The sequence below is a fragment of the Lepidochelys olivacea genome, assembly GCF_965140295.1.
Source record: "Lepidochelys olivacea isolate rLepOli2 genome assembly, chromosome: 1".
NCBI lineage: Eukaryota > Metazoa > Chordata > Testudines > Cheloniidae > Lepidochelys > Lepidochelys olivacea.
In genome coordinates, this window is record NC_140411.1 from 168,804,527 (window position 1) to 168,830,097 (window position 25,571).

Below are 25,571 nucleotides of genomic sequence, written 5' to 3' on the forward strand. Positions count from 1 at the left end.
AATGTGGGTTACTGTAAAAGCAAATGCATAAAATAAGTTTGCTAGAAGGCAAGTTCAGGATTTCTGAACTAGATATGCAGACCCACATCATGAGTCTTGTTAGGAACAATGACTTGCTCCTTGTTATTTATATATTTGCCTCATAGCACTCAGTGTAATTTATTACTCAACTTAAAAACAAAAACAAAACGAAAACCGGGGAGCTGCTTCAGACAAAATTATAAAATTCCCTTATAAGACAGTTCTCTGTAGTTTTTCTTGTTAATTTGCCTTTCAAATATCATTTCTGGACTCATGCATACTACATAGGTCGTGGTAGGTTTTAACAGACAGAATTTCAGATTCCATAAAAAGATCCTACCTTGTGGCTACTGAGAACTACTATTAAACTCATATTCCAAACCACATCAAATAAAAACATTTACTTTTTGTCCTCATAAAACATTGACAGCATCTTTATGATTTTAGGAGTGTTAGGATATAGATATTCAGGCCTGCCTGTAAAGGCCTATACTTTAAGAATGTAGGTGTATGTTTATCATTTAGCTAGTAATAGGAGGTATACAAGAAAGAATCTGTGTAAGGGCCTTCTCTCGCTGTGACAGTCTGAGGCCCTGTTCTTAGGCTAATGCCTTTGGCTGAGCAGCAGAGGCAGTCATATGCTGGGAAGCGCACGGTCACATCCTCACATTCCAAACTAGTCAATATGGGGCTGTTAGGAAGGTGATCAGATATATCACCTCCAGAGAAAGGGAAGAGCCTAGAAGATATAAAAGGAAATTTAGGTTGATAGTTTTCTGTCTAGTAAGAACTCACTTATCAATAGACAGCTGGGAAACCCTTATGTCTTTATAGATGTAGTTGTGAAATCCTCACTTCTGTATTGTTTTGTCATTATAGTTCCCACTTCGCTATTGTTTACTGGCATGGTCTCTGTCTGGTTCTGTGATTGTTTGTCTGCTGTATAATTTATTTTGCTGGGTGTAAACTAATTAAGGTGGTGGGATATAATTGGTTAGGTAATCATGTTACAATATGTTAGGATTGGTTAGGTACATTTAAGTAGAATGATTGGTTAAGGTATACCTAAGAATATTACTATATAAATTAGGGAAAAACAGGAAGTAAGTTGGGATTCGAAAATAAGGAAAAAGGAACTTGGATTTAAGCTTGCTGGAAGATCACCCCAATAAACATCAAATTGTTTGCACCTTCGGACTTTGGGTATTGTTGCTCTCTGTTCATGCGAGAAGGACCAGGGAAGTGGGAGAGTGAAGGAATAAGCTTTAACAGACATCAGTACCCACAATCCTTTAAGAAGGCTTGCAAATTAAACCTTGGAAAGCCATGTTTCATGCGGTGTGCGTACACAGTGCTCATTTGTAAGCTGAGAAAATAAGAAGTGCTTGATTTTCTGTCACATTGGACTAGTATCATAGAGCTAAATATTAGCAGAGAAGAGCTCAAGCTCATTGTCTTTGTTTGGATAATTTTAAGCATTTCAAGTAATTGCAGTTTATTTTGTGTTATTCAACATTTCCAACAAACAAGAATCAGATCACTGCAGGCTACATGGAATGGTTTCACCCCAACCCATAAAGATTAGAAATATTTGCAGCTAGATTTCTATCACATACACAAGAGCTGTGAATTTTGTTGCATTTTAGAATGATTAGCCTGAGGAAAAGAGGAGAGGAACAGAGAGGTGTAGAGCAACATGGGTGTGGGGTTTTTTAGTTTATCGCTAGAAATAGCATACATTATGGTGATTGGAGTAAAGGTATCCTGCTTTGATATGATTTCCAGAACAATCTTATTTTTTTTCTTATGATATCACTGGCTTGGGCCTGCTCTTATTAATTGCAATGGGAATTTTGCTATTGACCCCAGTGGGAGCAAGACTGGATCGAATATGCATTACATCATTTTGCATTTAAATTACTTAATCGCTAGAAGACATTTGCTTGACATTTTAAAAATGAATATACCAATGTGCAGCGAATCTCCATTTCTCTTTTTATTGGAAATAACGTCCCTGACCCTTAATAGTAAAAAGCAAGAAATATACAACACGAATCACAATGCCCTTGCTTCTTTATAACTCTTTGGCTTGAAATTAACAAACTAACTCATTTTGATAGCAGTTGGCCAACCTCTCCATTGTCACTCTGCCATGAAACTTAATTCATATGACATTCATTTGACATATAGGTTTTCAGTGTAGCTCTAGGTTTCTCCAGGATAACACCACATTGAGTGAGGCATTTCAGCTCAGTCTGATGAAAGGTAATGAAGTGAAACAGTCATCTTATTTTTTATTTGCTGCGAGTTGATTCTGTGATATACTGCTCATCAGCTGTGCAATGTAAAGTATCTCTAATGCAGGTGCCTTGGGGGACTGGAGAGCAGCGCGGTCACCCATTCTCAAAAGCACGCCTTTCAATACACAAAATGTACCACAAAACCAAAACTAAAAATGCAGCACGTTACCTGACTTTGCAGATCATTTACAGCTCTTTTCTCCCCTTCCTCTCTTTCACAGCATGTGACCAGCTTGCGCTTGGTGTAGCTGCACTGTTTGGTCCCTCCCACAGTTCCTCGGTCAGTGCAGTGCAGTCTATTTGCAATGCTCTTGAAGTTCCGCATATACAGACCCGATGGAAGCACCCTACAGTGGATAACAAAGATACATTTTATATCAACCTCTACCCAGACTATGCAGCGATCAGTAGGGCAATTTTGGATTTGGTATTATATTACAACTGGAAAATAGTGACAGTAGTATATGAAGACAGTACAGGTACGTAACCGTTGGGGCATGATTATATATAAAGATATTTTGTTTCATAAAAACTGAAGGTAGTAGGATGTAGCACATATGGGAGAATTCTCCTAGGATGTAGTGTAGAAACTTATCACTTGACACCCTTTTACAAGTTTTCACTTTATCAGAATTCAGAGCTGCCCATTCAAGTGCTACCACCCTTGCGGTACCAGCTGGTGCTTTGCATACAGAAAGAATATGGTTTGACCACTGCTATAAAATGACATTGTGCTTTTCATCACTGAGAACAATAATACAAAATCAAATAGCTAATCTCCACAGGCTGTGCTGAGTAATAGTTTGTGTGAGTATGCTCTAGGAATTATTTTGGGGAAGTTCTGTGGCCTGCATTACACAGGAGGTCAGACTAGATGATCACAGTGATCCCTTCTGGCCTTGGAATCTATGAATGTCAGGTTGAGAATTGCACTGATGCATAGCTGACCTGGAAGTAATTGTATGTAGAAGCTTACTGTTGAGTAACTCAAATTGAAGCCATTTTAACATGGATGATATCGGTGTCCCCTGAAATTGTGCCCTGAAATCACCAGCCTGGATAACAAGTGAGTGAGTATCTGAAAGTCAGGCTGTGCGTTCTGCAGTTGCTGCTGATGCTGCTCCCCTGGAAATGAAATTCAGAAGAATGTATTCCTCTTGTGGTGAAGTTCCCTTCCCCATGTGCATAATGTGGTACGTGGATGACACTTTCATTGCTGTACACTGGGATACCATAGAATATCAGGGTTGGAAGGGACCTCAGGAGGTCATCTAGTCCAACCCCCTGCTCGAAGCAGGACCAATCCCCAATTAAATCATCCCAGCCAGGGCTTTGTCAAGCCTGACCTTAAAAACTTCTAAGGAAGGAGATTCTACCACCTCCCTAGGTAATGCATTCCAGTGTTTCACCACCCTCCTAGTGAAAAAGTTTTTCCTAATATCCAACCTAAACCTCCCCCACTGCAACTTGAGACCATTACTCCTTGTCCTGTCCTCTTCTACCACTGAGAATAGTCTAGAACCATCCTCTCTGGAACCACCTCTCAGGTAGTTGAAAGCAGCTATCAAATCCCCCCTGAGTTTCTTCTCTTCTGCAGACTAAACAATCCCAGTTCCCTCAGCCTCTCCTCATAAGTCATGTGTTCAAGACCCCTAATCATTTTTGTTGCCCTTCGCTGGACTCTCTCCAGTTTATCCACATCCTTCTTGTAGTGTGGGGCCCAAAACTGGACACAGTACTCCAGATGAGGCCTCACCAATGTTGAATAGAGGGGAACGATCACGTCCCTCGATCTGCTGGCTATGCCCCTACTTATACATCCCAAAATGCCACTGGCCTTCTTGGCAACAAGGGCCCACTGCTGACTCATATCCAGCTTCTCGTCCACTGTCACCCCTAGGTCCTTTTCCACAGAACTGCTGCCTAGCCATTCGGTCCCTAGTCTGTAGCAGTGCATTGGGTTCTTCTGTCCTAAGTGCAGGACCTTGCATTTATCCTTATTGAACCTCATCAGATTTCTTCTGGCCCAATCCTCCAATTTGTCTAGGTCCCTCTGTATCCTATCCCTGCCCTCTAGCGTAACTACCACTCCTCCCAGTTTAGTATCATCCACAAATTTGCTGAGAGTGCAATCTACACCATCCTCCAGATCATTTATGAAGATATTGAACAAAACCAGCCCCAGGACTGACCCCTGGGGCACTCCACTTGACACTGGCTGCCAACTAGACATGGAGCCATTGATCACTACCCGTTGAGCCCGACAATCTAGCCAACTTTCTACCCACCTTATAGTGCATTCATCCAGCCCATACTTCTTTAACTTGCTGACAAGAATACTGTGGGAGACCATATCAAAAGCTTTGCTAAAGTCAAGAAACAATACATCCACTGCTTTCCCTTCATCCACAGAACCAGTAATCATAGAAGGCGATTAGATTAGTCAGGCATGACCTACCCTTGGTGAATCCATACTGACTGTTCCTGATCACTTTCCTCTCATGTAAGTGCTTCAGGATTGATTCTCTGAGGACCTGCTCCATGATTTTTCTGGGGACTGAGGTGAGGCTGACTGGCCTGTAGTTCCCAGAATCCTCCTTCTTCCCTTTTTTAAAGATGGGCACTACATTAGCCTTTTTCCAGTCATCTGGGACTTCCCCCGTTCGCCACGAGTTTTCAAAGATAATGGCCAATGGCTCTGCAATCACAGCCGCCAATTCCTTTAGCACTCTCTGATGCAACTCGTCTGGCCCCATGGACTTGTGCACGTCCAGCTTTTCTAAGTAGTCCCTAACCACCTCTTTCTCCACAGAGGGCTGGCCATCTACTCCCCATGTTGTGATGCCCAGCGCAGCAGTCTGGGAGCTGTCCTTGTTAGTGAAGACAGAGGCAAAAAAAGCTGTCCTTGTTAGTGAAGACAGAGGCAAAAAAAGCATTGAGCACATTAGCTTTTTCCACATCCTCTGTCACCAGGTTGCCTCCCTCATTCAGTAAGGGGCCCACACTTTCCTTGGCTTTCTTCTTGTTGCCAACATACCTGAAGAAATCCTTCTTGTTACTCTTGACATCTCTTGCTAGCTGCAGCTCCAGGTGCGATTTGGCCCTCCTGATTTCATTCCTACATGCCCGAGCAATATTTTTATACTCTTCCCTGGTCATGTCCAACCTTCCACTTCTTGTAAGCTTCTTTTTTATGTTTAAGATCCGCTAGGATTTCTCCGTTAAGCCAAGCTGGTCGCCTGCCATATTTACTATTCTTTCTTTAGAAGATCAGTACCACTAGCATATATCCTTTTGTTCAGTGAAGGAAGAGATTTGCAGAAACTTTTGCCTTCCTGGGAACATGGTCAAGTGTTTCCAAAGGTGGCGGAAGACTAGGAATTTGCCCTGAATGCTCCTTAAGAATTTCTGAATATTTGAAAGAGACTGGATTTGCAATGGACATGGATTATCAACTCATTCAGACTATGGTAGCAGATGTTAGTGCCCAGGTTGGCAAAGTCTAAAACCATGCTGATATAGCAACAACCATATTTCAACCAGTGCCATTCCCCTCACTAATGTGGAAAAAGATTCAGTTACTGAGAATCGTGTTAACCAAACTGCATCTCCTCAGGTAGCCTACAGAACCATTCTAACCCACATTTCTCAGAAAAGGTCCTGTTAGCACATCAGCCAGTGAAACAATGCCACAATCATCTTTACAAGAAATGTTTGAATATCATCGTCAGCAGTGGCAGATTAGCCACTGGGCCAACAGGGCCTGTGCCTGGGACCATGGCCAATTGGGAGGCCCCTGGAAAAATGGGCACCGCTGTGCACCCACCCACTCTGCCCTGACCCCATTTCCCCAGCAGACACACCAGGGGTGGGGGCAGAGTGGGTGGGTGCAGGCAGAAGTGGTAGGGAGGGGCCCCAACTTGCACTGGCCCAGAGCCCCACAAACGCCTAATCTGCCTCTGACCAGGCATAGTCTAAACCAGTGTAGACAGACTTAAAATTCTGCACCTGTTGCAGGAAAAGTTTATGTGCAACATTCCATTTACAGCTTATAGAAATTTTCAAACTGTCAGATCTCAAAACATAGGAACTCCAAGCAAAAAGGGATACAGATACATTTTTCATAAGGCAGCCCAGAGACTCAGATGAAATTACATTTCAGGGCAACACCTTTAAAATCACAAAGGTGATTCTTTAACATGCTTCCAAACACAACGCAGAGGCCAGTGGAACTGAGCTAACTAAACCACACTTGCATTTTAGACAAATGCAGCGCACACTCATACATGCTCTTCTCAATGCAAGCAAAAATAAAATAAATAAATAAAAATCAAGGCTGAAGTTGCATAGCCTCAGCTTCCAACAGCCAGTTGAAAGTAATGCCATTTTAAAGTCTTTATTCAGTCAAAAACCTCTCAGTTACATTAGTTAAGAGCTTTGGCTAAGAAAATGATTCAGGGCTGAGTCCACTACCAGCACCCAAGGAACACTGGATACATCCAGTATCTCTCTGGAATTCATATGAGCTGCTTCTTATAACACAGCTAGAGGAGGGTAGAGTCTTTAGCAACACAATCCCTGCTACCCCAGGGGTCAAGGTATTAAGCTTACAACTTTAGGGTGGGATTTAAAAAAAAAAAGTGCTCTGTGTTAGCTTAACTCCAACATCAATGGCAGAGTTATGTTAAGGTTTCGTCTTCATGGTCAGAAAGGATTGCTTTTATAGCAGGATAGCTAACCAGCATTGGCTATCACTGTAAAATCCTAGTGGGAGTTGGAGGGAGAAAGAGCACTGTATTTTTATTGTGAGGTAAAACTAGGTGAGATCAGCTATAGGTTGGTGTATAGCATTGACTTCACCTCTATAGTTTACCTCTCAGTAAAACCACACTGCTTTGTTTCCACTAGGATTGTTACAGTGGGATAGTTAATGTACATTTAGTTATCCCAGTTTTAAAAAAAAAAAAATCCTATCTTTTTTGCAGTGAAGACACAGTCTACACTAAGCGCTTTTGAAACTCCTATCATTCATCTGCCACAACTCTCCCCTCCCAAATGTGGTATTGCACTGCTGACCATATAAGACTTAATTTTCTTCTTTTCCTATTGTCTATTGAGTTCACATAGAAAGATAGGGGGGCTTTCACACCCCTATACAGGAATTCAAATGGTGTCTAAATAGATCCTTTGATACTTGTTTATCCACCCCTATTCTGTACAATCCAAGTATCTTACTATTGACCACAAAGCCCTTAAATGGGATGCTCAGAACTGATAATTTATATCATAAAATAGATGTCAAAAAATGTTATGACCACAGAATCCTTGCTAGCCACATCTGGAGTTTTAAGGTTAGGTTAGTCTCTAAGGTGCCACTAGTACTCCTTTTCTTTTAGTAAGGTTATTGTAGCTCAGCAACGTTTTGTTGGATTCACAAGACAAGATGTCAATATATTTATGGATATAGAAATGTAAATTTATGTTTCAGTCTAGCAATATATTACCCAATTAGCATTAAAAACATGAAGTGTTGCTTACTTACATTCCAGAGATGATTAATGTTAAAGAGATTTGATCTGCAGAGATATTTACAATGTAAATGAATAATCAATCATGACATTAAATAGGAGTCGGCAGAGCAAACAAGTCAAGTATGATCAATAAAAGACGCCACCTTTGGATTCTGAGCAGGAACTGCTTGGCTCGGGGTTTTTTTTAAGTTACTACACTATAAAAAGAAAAAAACTTACTAAAACTGTAGGAAAACAGCAAACCTCATTTTTTCTTAGAAATTAAGTGTACATTACCTGCACTTTTAGTCTTACTAATATTACAGTTGCACCTAGTATTGTGCTAGATACTGTACAAACACACAATAAAGTCCCTGCTTTGAAGAGCTTATATTCTTTCAAATGGACAAGACAAAGGGTTGGAGGGGGAACAGAGGCACAGAGTGATTAAGTAATTTACCCAGCAACACAATGCGACTTAATGGCCGACTTGGAAATAGAACCCAGGTCTCCTGACTCCAAATCCATTGCCCTACTACACTGTCACTCCAATTATTTCTTTGTCAGAACTCTTCAAATATTCTTCCATGGAGCTATGCTATTTTACACTAGCTGAGGAACTGGCTCCTAGTCTGAAGCACCAATCATGACATGTTTTAGATAAAACTGGACCTTAAAGATATTAGTTCAGTAAGTAGATCAGAGTACATAATTTGTGTTTGCATTTGTTTGCGTAGGCCCAGGTAACCAAGTAATCCAGATTGAGCAATCGTTCCCCCAATCTTATCATCATTCACAAATTACATCAGCAGCGATTTTATATTTACTTCCGGATTGGGCCTAGTACTGATCCCGGAAGAACCCCACTAGAAACACCACCATTTGATGATGATTCCTCAACCACAACTGCTTGTTGAAATATCAGGTAGCCAGTTCTTTATCCATTCAGCAAATGCTTTATTCATATTGTACAGTGCTAATTTCTTAATCAGTCATGCGATACTAAGTCAAACACTTCACAAAAGTTTAAGTATATTATATCTACACAGTTATCTTTATCAACCAATCTTGTAATTGCCTCAAAGAAAGAAATCTGGTTTGTTTGACAAGACCTATTCTCCATAAAACCAAGTTTACTGGCTTTAATTATAGTCCCATCCTTCAATTCTTTATCAATTGAATCCTGTATCAGCCTTTTCATTATTTTGCCTGGAACTGATGCCAGGCTAACCAGACTATTGTTACCTGGGTCATCCTGCTTGCCTTATTGGAATACATGCACAACATTAGGGCTGCTCTGGGTTGCATTCCTTCCCCTCTTATTAGTATTTATTGTGTTAAGTACCTGGTCACTATTAACCTTTTTAGTGAGCATGGAAGGAAAATAGAAAAATCAGTATTTTTGATGTTATCTGTTATTAGCTCTCCTTCCTTGCTAAGTAGTGGATCTGCACTTTCCTTCATCTTTCTCTTGTTCCTAATATATTTAAAAAAAAACCTCTTTATAATGCTTTTTGTCCCTTATTAGGTATAATTTATTTTGCATCTTCGCCTTTCTGATTTTGTTCCTACATGATTGTGTTATTATTCGGAACTCATCCTTAGCAATTTGTCCATGTTTCCACTTTCTGTATCATTCCTTTTTGATTTTCAGGTAATTAAAGAGCTCCTGATGGACTCATATTGGCGTCTTACTTTTCTTCCTATCTTTCCTTTGCATCGGGATCGTTTGCTGTTCTGCTGGCAATACTGTCTCTCAGAAACTGCTAGCTCTCCTGAACTCTTGTTCTCCTAGATTTTCTTCCCATGGGACCTTACCTACCAGTTCTATAAATTTCTGAAAATCTGTTTTGAAGTCTATTGTCTTTACTCTGTTGTCCACAAGCCTTCCTTTCCATAGAAATGATGAAATTTATCATTTATGATCACTTTCACCCAAATTGCCTTCAGATTTGCAACCAATTCCTCCTCTAAAATGGCTCTCCCCTGGTTACTTCCTCCACCTTCTGAAACAAGAGGCTGTCCCCAATGGATTCCAAAAATTTAGACACTTGTGTTTTGTCAAATTACTTTTCAAATGATGTCTTTGTAGTTGATGTCTAGGTAGTTAAAGTCCCCCATTACTACCAGCTCTTTTGTTCTGGATATTTCTGCTATTTGTTCTAGAAATAGCTCACATTCACCTACTCCTATTGATTTTGTGGTCTATAGTAGACCCCTACATAGCATGCATTTGCCTCATTAGCACCCACATATTTATAAAATAAAATTTCCTAAAGCTTTATTCTTTTCAAAAATATCACAGCACATTTGCTCAATAAAGAATTAGGCTATGGTATGTTTGAAATTTTTAAACAAACTTGATTTTAGAAAAATGTTGAGGTCAAATAACTCAATTTTTTTGGAGGTGGAGGTAAATGAAGGAAGTCCCACACCATAATACATACCATTAAATTGTTAACCATTTACTAATTTATATGCTGCTGGTGGGTTGAGTTTGCCCTCTCCAGCTAATTCTCCAGCTAATTCTCCTGGAGGATCATTGTTATATTGCTCTAAGATTAATTAATTGTCAGGGTGCCTAAAGCTTTTTATATGAGCTTTATCTCCTCTTTTCTCTCTCTTTTTTACTGTTTAAATCTAATTAAATAATTTGCCCATGTTCAAACAACTATAAACCAGGTGGTCGAAGAAGTAGTGTGTGAAATTTCAGCCAAGAGGTGATTTATTCAGAAAATTAGGCACTCTAAGAGTTTATAAAAACAGTGCCTCTTCAGCAGTAACTACAGCTTAGCACTTGCTACTTTCACATTCTAATACAATTTTAATTAAAAAAAATCAGTTAGTCCTTTTAGTCAGTTAGACACATACAAACATAATCTTATGAATGGAATGCCAAACTCCAGAGTTCAATCAACATGTATCAAACTTCAGTGAATTTTAGGTGCAAGATACAGAGCCTTGTTCCTCAACACTCCTGAAGTATTTGTTTTGACTTTTGAATTAAAACCCTATTGTGAGTTAATTCCTCCAGTTTTCAGCAAAGGGTCTACTATATTTCTAATAGCCATGGGGTAAAAAAAATACTATTCAAGTGTTCTGATAAATGGCTATATGAATCCATGAAAGAAATTAAGAATGCAACTGTTCAGGGTATAATTTCCATCCCTAGGAATTACACACAATATCTTTAAGATACAGCCTTTCTCCATCCACACAGCTAAAAATTCTCCTCTGGGTCCTCATTATTTCACATCTTGACACTACAACCTCTTCTTGTCTTGTCTTATCAAGCACCATCTTTCCTACCTAAATCCATTCAAAATGTTGCTGCAAAAATCATTTTTCTGGCTCCTTGCTTTGACTATGATATTACCCCCTCTTTGCATCCTTCCACTGACTCCATGTCAGGCATATACCACATTTCACGTTTTTTTCCCCTTCACTATTCATCACCTACCTGCACCTTACATATCATTTATGTCGTAGAGAACCACAGACCCTGGCTCCATTCCACCAGCCTTGATTGCCAATTTGTTAAAATTTTCCCAATGCAGATTGAGCTTTGAGATATTACCACCCAAAGTAACAGAGCCTGAAATTCTAAGTGCTGCATATGCCCAGCTAATACACTTTCTCCCCCAACCTCAAAACCTAGAACATCAAATTGTGATGGCATTCAAATCTCAGCTTCAAAAATTGAAGTGCAACTTCTCACACACTTTTCTTTCTAAAGGTATTTCTCTTTGCTATTGATTACTTCCAGTCACCGTTTGTGGGGGTTTGGCTGTTCTTAAAATAGCAGCTGCTTTCAGACATAATTCAGGTTTCAGAGTAGCAGCTGTGTTAGTCTGTATTTGCAAAAAGAAAAGGAGTACTTGTGGCATCTTAGAGACTAACAAATTTATTCCACTGAATGCATCTGATGAAGTGAGCTGTAGCTCACAAAAGCTTATGCTCAGATAAATTTGTCTCTAAGGTGCCACAAGTACTCCTTTTCTTTTTTCAGACATAAGTGCTTCTTCAATTTCTTTGTTCCCCCGCAGCTGCACCTTGCCCTTTCATTTGGCCCAGAATACTTAGCTACCGCTCCTAGGAACCTAGGTGGGGGAGGTCAGGGACGAAATACATTAGAAAGACCACACACATCAGTGCAAGCCTACATTTTCCACAGTACATTCTGAGGGAGTTGGGCTTTTTCCTTCACCCCTGCCATGCAGAGTCATTTTCTCCAGCAAATCCCATTCTTGCTCCCACAGTTCACTCACAACTGTAGTGTAATTCCTGTTGCTACAGAACACATTTAAACAAAGCAAGAATGTTCGAGCTCGGATATTATTGTCAGTATGAAGCTCTCAACGCACCAGAAATGTTTTCTGAATCTCCATTTTTCTTTGTTAAAATCATTTTGGTCCCAGTGGCTGAAGCATCACAGTTTGCAACAAAATACTTGAATGTTTGAGACAGCCAAACTACAAGTTTACAGCCAAATTACATAAACTCCCCTGCTTGCTAGTCAGTTTCAGAAGCCTGTGCTCCATTCTTATAACAATGAATTGAGGAGGTTGGCTGGAAGCCAGACTGTGGTCTCTGACCATGTGTACAATGATTTCCATTTGAATACTCATAATGGTTATATTGACTGTTGATGCTTAAACCCCCCCGAAAAGCACAGAACCAGTACAACAGGGGAAAAGACATTTGTTCCAATATAAGTGTGAGTTCTTGAGTGAAAGCCAACACCATACAATGTAGCAATCATCAGTTAACATCAGAGGAAAAAGTGATGCTTTATCTTGTAGTTTGCCTTGTATTAGTACAGCACTTATACTAGAGGATTATTCAGCCAAGTAGGGTCAAACACAAAGTAAATAAAATATGCCCCCTCCCACTGGCCTGCTCAGGGGTTCATTTTCATAATTACTATTTGTTAGTTTTTCTTAGTAGGTATCTCTTGCTTTTATTCCATTTATCCTGTCACTGGGACTTAAGGTTACCACCCATCCCATTTTCACCCAGACAATCCAGGTTTTAGTTTGTGTGTCTGGTTGTCATTTGAGAAGCCCTGATGTCTGGAATGGTTTTATCTGGTGGTGGGTGAAGAGGCAAAGCAGAGACCCCCTCAGGGGTGGGGCCGCTGGGGTCTGGTTACCCACAAGTGGAAAGGTGGCAATCCTAGGTGCACCTGTCACCACTGATCTGGTGCCTTCTCCTGGTCACTCTGAGGATTAGCTCCTGAGGTAGACAGCCCCTGCCATGGTTAGCACACCATTACTCTGTCTCTCCTTCTGTTCTGCGGTTCCATTGTCACTCCCAGACTGTCCGTGTCTCCTTTGTGACTTAGCCCTCCACCTAGATCACTCAGGGCATGTCTACACTGCCCGCTAAATTGGCACGGCTGCAATTGATGTAGCAGTGTTGATTTTGCAGGTCAGGTGAAGACACGCTATGTCAGAGAGTACTCTCCCATTTATTTGTGTACACCACCTCCCCGAGAAGCTAAGGGAAGTCGGCAGGAGAATGTCTCCCATTGACACAGTGCAAACCCCACAGTAAGTGGATCTAGCTACGTCAACTTCAGTTACATTTAGGGTTGCCAGGTGTCTGTTTTTCAACTGGAACGCCTGGTTGAAAAGGGACCCTGGTGGCTCCAGTCAGCATCGCTGACCGGGCCATTAAAAGTCTGGTTGGTGCGGTGTTGGCCGGAGGCTCTGTGCAGCTTCCCAGAAGCAGCGGCATCTCCCTCAGCTCCTAGGTGAAGTGGTAGCTGTGGGGGCTCTGCGTGTTACCCCTTCCCCAAGTGCCCTGTGGCACCTGTGGACAGAGGCAGCATGCAGAGCCACCTGGCTGCGCCTCCCCCTAGGAGGCGGAGAAACATGCCACCACTTTCAGGGATCCACCCAAGGTAAGCACAGCCTGCAGCCCACACCCCTACCCCCAACCCCCTCCCAGAACCCACACACCCACTCCCTCCCAGAGCCTGCACCCGACACCCCTTCCTGTACCCCAACCCTCTGCCCCAGTCCTGAGGCCTCTCCCATACCCAAACTCCCTTCCAGAGCCCAAGCCCCAAACCCTCTCCCATGGCCCAACCCCTAGCCCAGAGTCTCCTCCTGCACCCCAAACCCTTCACCCCAGAGTCTGCACTTGCAGCCGATGCCCTCACCCCCTTCCACACCCCAGCTGCCTACCCCAGCCCAGTGAAAATGAGTCAGTGAGTGAGGGTGGGGCAGAGCGAGCGACAGAGGGAGGGGGGGATGGAGTGAGCAGGGTGAAGCCTCAGAGAAGAGGCTGGGCAGGGGGAGGGGGCAAGGGTATTCCGTTTTGTGCAATTAAAAAATTGGCAACCCTAGTTATGTTATTCATGTAACTGAAGTAGCTTAACTTAGATTGATTTACTGCAGTAGTGTAGATCAGCTGCAGCGTTTCCCCTTCTGGGGTACAGGCCTAGGCAGTCTTCCCATTCACTGCCTCAGCTCTATGCCATGCCCTTGGTGATTGGTAGGGGAGCCCAGACCCACCCTCTTCTCAAGATTCCAGTCCAGGGACACTGAGCTCAGCAGTTCTGGGCTTCCTCTCTCTCTACCCTCACTGCTCCTTCCCTGGACTGCTTCTTGCTACACTGGCTCCCCTTCTCTTTCTGGCTGTACCAGCTCCAAGAATCCTCTTCCCAGGGCATGACTACCCTTTCTCAGCAGCAGACCCCACCTATAAACAAAAAATAGTAGGAGATGAATTGAAAAATACAAATACTCCAGTGCAATCTCTTTATCATTAAAGTGCAACTTACAAATGGAGATTTTTTACATAACTGAACTCAAAAAAACAATGTAAAACTTTACAGCCTACAAGCCCACTCTGTCCAACTGGTTATTCAGCCAATTGTTAAGACAAACAAGTTTGTTTATGTTTACAGGAAATAAAGCTGCTTACTTCTTATTTACAATGTCACCTGAAAAGTGAGAAAAGGTGTTCACATGGCACTTTTGTAGCCAGGTATTTACATGCCAGATATGCTAAAAATTCTTATGCCCTTCATGCTTCAGCCACCATTCCAGAAGACATACTTCCATGCTGATGATGCTCATTAAAAAAAATGTGTTAATTAAATTTGTGACTGAACTCCTTGGGGGGAGAATTGTGTGTCTCCTGCTGTTTTACCTGCATTCTGCCATATATTTCATGTTATAGCAGTCTTGGCTGATCATCCAGCACACGTTGTTCATTTTAAGAACGCTTTCACTACAGATTTAACAAAACGCAAAGAAGGTACCAATGTGAGATTTCTAAAGATAGCTACAGCACTCAACCAGAGGTTTAAGAATCTGAAGTGCCATCCAAAATCTGAGAGGGACGAGGTGTGGAGCATGCTTTCAGAAGTCTTAAAAGAGCAACACTCTGATGCGGAAAATACAGAACCCGAACCACCAAAAAAGAAAAATCAACCTTCTGCTGGTGGCATCTGACTCAGATGATGAAAATGAACATGTGTCGGTCTGCACTGCTTTGGATTGTTATCAAGCAGAACCCATCATCAACATGGATGCATGTTCTCTGGAATGGTGGCTGAAGCATGAAGGGACATATGAATCTTTAGTGCATCTGCCATGTAAATATCTTGCAATGCCAGCTACAACAGTACCATGCGAACGCCTGTTCTCACTTTCAGGTGATGTAAACAAGAAGCAGGCAGCACTATCTCCTGCAGATGTAAACAAACTTATTTGTCTGAGCAACTGGGTGAACTGAGTGGATTTGTAGGCTCTAAAGTTTTGCATGGTTTTGTTTTTGAATGCATTTTTTGTACATAATTCTACATTTGTAAGTTCAACTTTCATGATAAAGAGATTGCACTATAGTACTTTTATTAAATGAACTGAAAAATGTTTACAATGTAAATATTTGTAACACAAAGTGAGCTCTGTACACTTTGTATTTGTGTTGTAATTGAAATCAATATACTTACAATATAGACAATATCCTAAAATATTTAAATAAATGGTATTGTATTATTGTTTAACAGCTTGATTCATCATGATTAATTTTTTTTTAAATTGCTTGACAACCCTATTAGTAAGCAAGCAGTGTACTGCATTTAGATAGTTGGGGGCAGATCCTCAACTGTGGTGAATCAGCATAGCCCTGCTGGCTTCACTTAAACTGTCCAGATTTACACCCAACTGAAGGTCTGGTCCTAAATCAAAAGACCTGAGTTTTTAAGCCCCTGGAAATCAAGCTAGGCATGTCTAATAGTATGAGAAGCAGGATGGCCTTGTGGTTAAGGCACAGAACTGGGTGTCAGGAGATATTCACTGCATCACGCTTCCTGTGCGATGTTATACAGGACACTTAACTTCACTATGCCTCACTTTCTCCAAAAAATATAATGAATGATAATTCCCTACTTCGAAGGTATTGGAAGGTACTCTGGCACTAGAGTGATAAGCACCACAGAAATGCCTATAAATAATAAATATTGGTAAGTGCCACTCATCCTAATCTACTGGATTGTAAGTGAACAATGGTGGATATGCTTATTGCCTGAAATTGCTTTCTTATTTGCCCACTTTTGAAGTTATAAAGGAACATTTAATAGAGGTTTACAATTCCAGGTTTGCTTTGTTTAACATTGATGTTTATGATTAGAGGCTGGGAAGAAAGGTTTGAATTTTTCCTAAGATGTAATTCTATTTGTAGTGTTTACGTTTCCAAGGTAAATATGCCCACAAAGGGAAAACAGCTTCATAAACCACACCAGCAAGAAAGATGACAAATGAGAAGTTAATAGCTTAACCTTTAGATAGGTGGCAGCTTGAAATATATTGGGAATGATAAGAGATTAAGTGTCAATAAATAGTCGTTTCACAGAACAATCAACTATATGATTGGTTGTCATTTTCTAGGTCTAATTCGCCTGCAAGAGCTCATCAAAGCCCCTTCTAGATATAACATTAAAATCAAAATCCGTCAGTTGCCCTCTGGGAATAAAGATGCCAGGCCTTTACTCAAGGAGATGAAGAAAGGCAAGGAGTTCTATGTGATATTTGATTGCTCACATGAAACAGCAGCAGAAATCCTTAAACAGGTAAGAGGGGGGGAAAAAAAACCCCAATAGTGCTCATTTCTCATTCTCAAAGATATAATGCCATTTGGTTTTCATTTGCTGGGAAACAATAAAACTGCATTCATGTAGATTAAGCTGGAGATCTGTTATCAGAGACCGTTGGTACAGGCAACTCATATGAGCTCAGCTGAGTTTTACGCACTTTGGCGGTGTGCAGTGCTATGTTTCTGATGAGAATTTGGGTCGCAACAGCAAAGATGATTTGCAATTGTAATTACAATTTTGTTTCTGCTGGCGTGAAAGGAATGTTTCATTATTTTTAATATGTCCTGTTTCAGTTTTTTTAACCTTATTTTCCAAATGCACAGTGACTTGCTCAAATCAAGTAGTTCTCTCCATAAAACCTATTGGCTCAAATTAAACTGAGTTACACCAGGATGAGTCTGCAGTAATTCCACTGAAGTCAACATAACTCTGGATTTACACCACTGTAAGCAGTCAGAATTTGGCCCAGTAGCTGCAACTTGCCAAATTTCAACTCTGAGCTGGAGACAAGAGGGAAAGAAAATGGCACCATAGAAAAAAAAATTGTTATGTACTATGTATTTCTACAGCACCACAGATACAGACAGGAATAAACACTAAAGATTCCTGTCCCCAAGAGACTGGATTCTCCCTGTCACTGATGTACCTTTCCTCTGTCTACTGGAAGTGGTGCCAGTCCAAGTCTCTCTCCCCTCAGCATCGTACAAACTTTTGGGGAGGCAGCCTGTTGGCAGAAGGAAGCTCATCCTTGCCCTCTGGCTCCCCCTGCTAGGGGAGAGTGGCACCTATGGAGCAGAGCTCTGTTCCACATTGGGAGGAAGGCGTACTGCTTCCTTTGAGATTAACTTCCCTTCCCCAGCCAGCCTGAAAGTAAGAAGAAAAGCATTTGTTCCCCCTACCACCATTGCAGCTATGCTGCAGTGTGGTGACTGTTGACAACGCTGAGTCTCCAGACGGGTGCAAGGTGCTCCTGCACGGTTCTGAGCCCAGGATCAGGAGTCTGACTGTATCACAGGTTGTTTTATGGCTGACACTGCCCTTTTAAAAATACACAAATCAGAAATAAAGCCCTTAAAACAGATAAGTGCAGAAACACATGAATATACAGTACAGGTAGGCCCACTGGATAAGTAAGTACAAACTGAGGCTCTGGGCAGAAAGGGATAGTTTATTTAGCCCACACTCCTTTTTTAAAAACAACAACAAAATTCCCTATCCCAGAGTGGACTAAATACCTTTAGCTTATTTTAAATAAATAAAATATAGTTGAGGCATACTTCTTCCTTGTATAGTTAGCGAGCACACTATAAACAAACAGGTAAATCAATAAACTAATTTAAACAAACTCTGACACCCTTACCTTTCTGAGTAGTCTGTTCCCTAGCACTCATTTTTTTAACATGGTACCTGCTGAGAAGAGCCTTTTTATAGTCCCTCATTAGCCTAACAAGGTCCAGCTGTTCTGACTGACTGGTCAGAATCACAGCTGTCCCTTCTCAGACCCAAAATCTGGGAAGAATGGAAAATAATTGTGACTCTTTAACCCCTGCTAGTGGCCTGTACCTTTTCTGTAGTTGCTTGGAATTTTCTCCGGAGCAAAAGAGGGGTAGAGAGCAGCTGACTAGATATAATTTCCAACTGGAACTCTGCAGGGTCAGTCCCCCTATACCAGGGGTGGCCAACCGGAGCCTGAGAAGGAGCCAGAATTTACCAATCTGCATTGCCAAAGAGCCACAGTAATACATCAGCAACCCACCATCATTCCCTGCCCCCCTCCCCCGGTCCCAGCATCTCCTGCCCACCAGCAGCCCAGCCAATCAGCGCCTCCCTCTCCCTCCCCGCACCTCCTGATCAGCTGTTTCGTGGCTTGCAGGAGGCTCTGGGGTGGGGGTGGGGGTGGGGGTGAGGGCAGGCTCGGAGGAGGGGGTGGGACAGGGTGGGTGGGGGCAGGGCCTGTGGCAGAGCCAGGGGTTGAGCAGTGAGCACCCCCTGGCACAGTGGAAAGTTGGCGCCTGTAGCTCTAGCCCCGGAGTCGGTGCCTGTACAAGGAGCCGCATATTAACCTCTGAAGAGCCGCATGTGGCTCCGGAGCCACAGGTTGGCCACCCCTGCCCTATACAGAGCATTATATTCTCTTCTGATATGAAGATGATACTTTGTTGTAATTCTAGATGTGGAGGAAAGATGATTATATGTTAGTCAATGAACTAAAGGTCAGCATAGTCAACATAGGGGGGAGGGATCGCTCAGTTGTTTGAGCATTGGCCTGCTAAACTCAGGGTTGTGAGTTCAATCCTTAAGGTGGCTATTTAGGGATCTGGGGCAAAAACTGGGGACTGGTCCTGCTTTGAGCAGGGGGTTGGACTAGATGACCTCCTGAGGTCCCTTCCAACCATGATATTCTATTATTCTATCTCTAATACTCCTCTAAAAGAGTTTGTAAACTGGAACAGGTAGAAGCGAAACTCAAACAGCTTAATGGGACTAAATCAGGGGGCCCATATAATCTTCATCCAAGAATATTAAAGGAATTGGCACACAAAATTGCAAGCCCATTAGCAAGAATTTTTAATGAATCTGTAAACTCAGGGGTTGTACCGTATGATTGGAGAATTGCTAACATAGTTCCTATTTTTAAGAAAGGAAAAAAACATGATCCGGGTAACTACAGGCCTGTTAGTTTGACATCTGTAGTATGCAACGTCTTGGAAAAAATTTTGAAGGAGAAAGTAGTTAAGGACATTGAAGTCAATGGTAAATGGGACAAAATACAACATGGTTTTACAAAAGGTAGATCGTGCCAAACCAACCTGATCTCCTTCTTTGAGAAAGTAACAGATTTTTTAGATAAAGGAAACACAGTGGATCTAATTTACCTAGATTTCAGTAAGGCGTTTGATACCATGCCACTTGGGGAATTATTAGTTAAATTGGAAAAGATGGGAATCAATATAAAAATTGAAAGGTGGATAAGGAATTGGTTAACAGGGAGACTATAGCGGGTCCTACTGAAAGGTGAACTGTCAGGCTGGAGGGAGGTTACCGGTGGAGTTCCTCAGGGATCAGTTTTGGGACCAATCTTATTGAATCTTTTTATTACTGACCTCGGCACAAAAAGCGGGAGTGTGCTAATAAAGTTTGCAGATGATACAAAGCTGGGAGGTATTGCCAATTTAGAGAAGAACTGGGATATCATACAGGAAGATTTGGATGACTTTGTAAACTGGAGTAATAGTAATAGGATGAAATTTAATAGTGAGAAGTGTAAGGTTATGCATTTACGGATTAATAACAAGAATTTTAGTTATAAGCTGGGGACGCATCAATTAGAAGTAATGGAGGAGGAGAAGGACCTTGGAGTATTGGTTGATCATAGGATGACTATTAGCCGCCAATGTGATATGGCCGTGAAAAAAGCTAATGCAGTCTTGGGATATATCAGGCGAGGTATTTCCAGTAGCGATAAGGAGGTTTTAGTACCGTTATACAAGGCACTGGTGAGACCTCACCTGGAATACTGTGTGCAGTTCTGGTCTCCCATGTTTAAGAAGGATGAATTCAAACTGGCACAGGTACAGAGAAGGGCTACTAGGATGATCCGAGGAATGGAAAACCTGTCTTATGAAAGGAGACTCAAGGAGCTTGGCTTGTTTAGCCGAACTACAAGAAGGTTGAGGGGAGATATGATTGCTCTCGATAAATATATCAGAGGGATAAATACCGGAGAGGGAGAGGAATTATTTAAGCTCAGTACCAGTGTGGACACAAGAACAAATGGATATAAACTGGTCATTGGGAAGTTTAGACTTGAAATTAGACGAAGGTTTCTAACCATCAGAGGAGTAAAGTTTTGGAATAGCCTTCCAAGGGAAGCAGTGGGGGCAAAAGACCTATCTGGCTTTAAGATTAAACTCAATAAGTTTATGGAGGAGATGGTATGATGGGATAACATGATTTTGGTAATTAATTGATCTTTAAATATTCATGGTAAATAGGCCCAATGGCCTGTGATGGGATGTTAGATGGGGTGGGATCTGAGTTACTACAAAAAATTCTTTCCTGGGTATCTGGCTGGTGAATCTTGCCTATATGCTCAGGGTTAGCTGATCGCCATATTTAGGGTTGGGAAGGCATTTTCCTCCAGGGCAGATTGGAAGAGGCCCTGGGGGTTTTTTGCCTTCCTCTGTAGCATGGGGCATGGGTCACTAGCTGGAGGATTCTCTGCTCCTTGAAGTCTTTAAACCACGATTTGAGGACTTCAGTAGCTCAGACATAGGTGAGAGGTTTTTCGCAGGAGTGGGTGGGTGGGGTTCTGTGGCCTGCGTTGTGCAGGAGGTCAGACTAGATGATCATAATGGTCCCTTCTGACCTTGGTATCTATGAATCTATGAAACAGGAGCAATTTGGCTGATTGAGCTTACAGATTTTACCACCTGTGTCAGCAGATTTTGTGATCATCCTGAACCAAGCAGTTCAGTTGACTGAGTTTACGTGCTCCACAGCTTCATGTTGTCTTAAATTTTGAACTGATAGACCTTACAAACTAAACACACTGCATCTATAGTGTGGCATTTTCAAAGAGACCCAATAGCACCTAATGTCCTTTTGAAAATCTCAGTCTAATTCTCTTTAAACCAGTGATTTGGCTGATGATGTATACAAACATGCAAGGCCTGTGTGACTCTGCTGATAAAGAGTCTATAAATTCTATTAACAGAGTGTGAAATCTTCCTGAACTTGAGCAGAGTTTACTAATTCTTCTGCCATGGCTATGTTCCAATGGTGATTCTAAACTCTATGTGGTTTTGGCAAAGTTCACAAAGACTGACATAATATTGAGGGAGTTGAAATTTTGGCCGGGGACATCCAGGTAAATTCTTTTATTAAAAGAAACATGAAATCTTTAATGTGCATGTAAAATAAATTAAAAGTATACAGTGGGCTTTATGAAAAGAAGACTGTGTTTGGGCGAGAAAAGTTTTGATTTTGTAGATATATAAATACTACAAAGCTCAGTATTCTTTAATAGAACTGGTTGAAATTTTTAAACAAAAAGGTTAAGTAATAAAAAATCATCTTTTTTTGAAACTGTTGACTTTAAAAAAAAAACTAAGACATTTTACTCAAAAAAGTTATTGAAATGGTTAAAAGAACAGGAGTACTTGTGGCACTTTAGAGACTAACAAATTTATCTGAGCATAAATAAAGCTCACGAAAGCTTATGTTCAAATAAATTTGTTAGTCTCTAAGGTGCCACGAGTACTCCTTTTCTTTTTGGGCATACAGACTAACACGGCTGCTACTCTGAAACCTGAAATGGTTAAATTTTCACTTACTAAAATAAAGTCAAAATTTGAGAAAATTTGTTTAAAATATAAAAATAGTGTTTAATTTTGAACCCAGAGAAATGGAAACAACTTTACAAATTTTGAATTTTTTCAGAATTTTATTTTTTGACCAACCTTACTTATTGGCCAACTCTTCTAAAGTTAAATATAGCAGGAATAATTTTAGGGAAGTTCTGTGTCTTGAGACATACAAGAGGTCAGATATATCTGGTATAACAGCCTCTTTTTCTGTGTCATGGCTTACCTGCTAAGGTTAAGTCTTTAACATTAACTTGCAATTTACTCTTTTGACATCAGTATAGCTGATGTAGCTTTTACTGCTAGACAAACTCTGACTGATTTTGTAGCTACTCATTTTAAATTATCTCTTCCACCACACTTTTTTTGTTATTACATTGCTTATGGAATCTGCTTATATTTTTAATAAGATTTAGGACACCTAGAAAATGTTTTATGAAGATTCCTATAGTCACTTCAACTATGTAGTGGTCCTAGCAGCAAAATAACTAATTAAGTTCTTAAAGGAGTGCTAAAACTGTGTGCCACAGTAGTAAGCACTCTAACTACTATGATAAATATGAAAAGACATTTAATTAAAATAAGTAGTGTATGCCATTTTAAAGAACCTTCCGTGGCTAAAGTATCTCTAATTATTAGGGGCCTTAACCAGCTCACAGTTTCTCCAGACTTCATGATTGCACAGGACCCAATAAGCCACATATAGCATGGCAGCTTCACAGCCTATCAGCCAATCCTGAAGCCTGGTTGTTGCATGGTACAAGGACAAAATCCAGCTCTGTGCTTAGCAACATGGGAGATCATATAAAATGAGCTCCACAGCTTCTCCTTAATGCTGCTCACTATCCTAAGACATATCTTCTTGGGGGGTGGGGGGGGAGGAGAACAGCCTGCAGCCGTTGCTTTAAGCCCCCCATATGGCTCTAGTAGGAAGGGAGGTTGAGAGAAAAGAGAAATGAAACTCAGAACTTTTAATTATTTTTAAGATCAAAAACTCTACCATTTCAGTACTCATCCCCCAGTCACTGGTTGGTAGGTGGAAGCCTGGTCCCACTTGTCTAAGACCTGGAATACACTTAAAAATTAGACTGACCTAGCTATGTTGCTCAGGGCTGTGAACAGTTTTGCAACCTGAGCACCGGAATTAGGTTGACCTAAACCCCAACGTAGACTCAAGTAGGTCAGTGAAAGAATGTTTCTGCTGACCTAGTCAGAGCCTCTGTGAGAGGTGGATTAACACCAGTGGCAGAACGAAAGCTCATGCTCAAATAAATTGGTTAGTCTCTAAGGTGCCACAAGTACTCCTTTTCTTTTTGCGAATACAGACTAACACGGCTGTTACTCTGAAACCTGTCTACACTATGGCACTACAGCGGCACAACTGCAGTATAGACATACCCTAAGTAGCTTTGGCCCTACTCCCGCTCCTATTGGAGGAATTCCCATGATTAAGTGGGGCTCTTTTCTTCCAGATCACTATCTGGGCTTGGGAGCAAGGGGAAGAGATGTTCAGATCTGTGATCCCCTTCTCTCTTACTGAACTTAAAGAAACAGTCAACCAGGAAGACGTCCTTTTCTGGTCACATGGCTCCTTTAAAATGTTTTCTCTAGCTAAATTAGATCAGTCAGCTGGGCAAAATCCTATCCCTGGGTTTAAGCCATCAGCCAAAACACTGGGCATGCTCAGTGCATCTCACCCTGTCTTTCACAAGTACCTTAATGCCATATATCATTTGAATGGAGCTGGTTTAGGAAGCAATATAAGCCAGCATCAGATAGCTGTATCTATGTGCACAGTACCCCACTGGAAGAGTGAGCACCTTCTGTGGCTGTGCATGCTGGGTGCATTGAGGAGTCTCTACATCCAGCAGACACAGAGACAGGGAGAGATTGGGCAGATTCCTAGAGGCTAAATTATAATTTGAGATATGAAGCTATACATACTTAATTTGAAAAAAATCCTTTATGTTGTGTTAACTACCATCTTTGTTGACACTCATGAGACTGAAGCGGGGACTTCCAGAACTAAGAGCATTATCCTCCACAGCTTGGGTTAAAGAGCCAGGCACTGTAACTGGTGGCTGTACAACTTTCATCCTCTGTGGATCAAGCACACAGGGAAACAAGTACCACACTCTGGTCAGCAGGTTAGAGTGACACTTAGGCCACTTACTTAAAAGGACAGGTATTTGTTCAAAGTTTTAGCAATGTGTATGACGGCACAGAGTGGAATAATTAGATACTAGAGTTATTTTCTAATTGAAGTATTTTATAAAATATAGCATTTTCTCGAAACTTATATACATTTGGAGCCAAATTCTACACTCAATTATAGCTAAGTGTGTATTCAGGAAAGGGTAAACTCCACGGATTGCAGTCGAGTTACTCAGTTCCGCCAGTGTAAATCTAAAATAGCTTGATTTAAGTCTGTGGAGTTACTGTACTCTGGATTTACATAGTATGGTTCTCTCATTCTATATTATCATAAGAACATTTAGCATTGAGGGGATGTGGGTGAGATGTATTTAATAAGGCTTATTTTTATAACCTGGGGAAATAGAGTGGTGATAATGCATCTAATTATTTGATTAATGAGTAACTTAATGCTCATGAAATTGAATAATAGCACTGACAATGAATAAGCAATATGTAAGCAAGCACTGATAATGCTCTGTCAATGTATTTTATTCCTAACTTACCATACCCCTATCATAAAATCATAGAAATGTAGAGTTGGAAGGGACCTTGAGAAGTCATCATGTCCAGCCCCCTATGCTGACGCAGGACCAAATAAAACTAGACCATCCCTGAAAGGTGTTTGCCCAACCTGTTTTTAAAAACTTCCAGTGACGGGGATTCCACAACCTCCCTTGGAAGCCTTTTCCAGAGCTCAACTACCCTCATAGGTAAAAAAAAATTTCTAATATCTAATTTAAATCTCCCTTGCTGCAGATTAAACCCATTGCTTCTTGTCCTACCTTCAGTGAACAACTGAACATGATTCTTTTTGTAACAGCCCTTAACATATTTGAAAACTGTTATCAGGTCCTCCCTCAGTCTTCTTTTCTCAAGATTAAACACACCACTGACTGGTCTATATGTCTCCAGTCTTCTTTTTTACCCTTTTTTTAAAGATAGGTTTGCCCTTCTCCAGTTTTCCAGGGACCTGACCCATCCTCCAGAAGTTCTCAAAGATAACTGTGGTTCTGAGATAACAGTTCTGAAATTTCTTCAGCTAGTTATTTAAGTACCCTAGGATGAATTT

The 25,571-nt window shown here is 41.2% G+C and overlaps 1 protein-coding gene across 4 annotated transcripts in view; it reads left to right on the forward strand.

Annotated features, from left to right (window-relative positions):
* The window catches only part of GRIK1 (glutamate ionotropic receptor kainate type subunit 1), a 230,244-nt gene that overhangs the window by 111,726 nt on the left and 92,947 nt on the right, over window positions 1–25,571 (forward strand). For all 4 annotated transcript variants that reach the window (XR_014709971.1, XM_084617633.1, XM_084617632.1 and 1 more), the window contains exons 3-4: window positions 2,543–2,800; window positions 16,735–16,916. Coding sequence is in view for 3 of the 4 variants with exons in the window: in XM_084617633.1 (XP_084473759.1) it covers window positions 2,543–2,800; window positions 16,735–16,916 (440 nt within the window). In the remaining variant the exon portion in view is untranslated. The remainder of the gene's footprint in view (window positions 1–2,542; window positions 2,801–16,734; window positions 16,917–25,571) is intronic.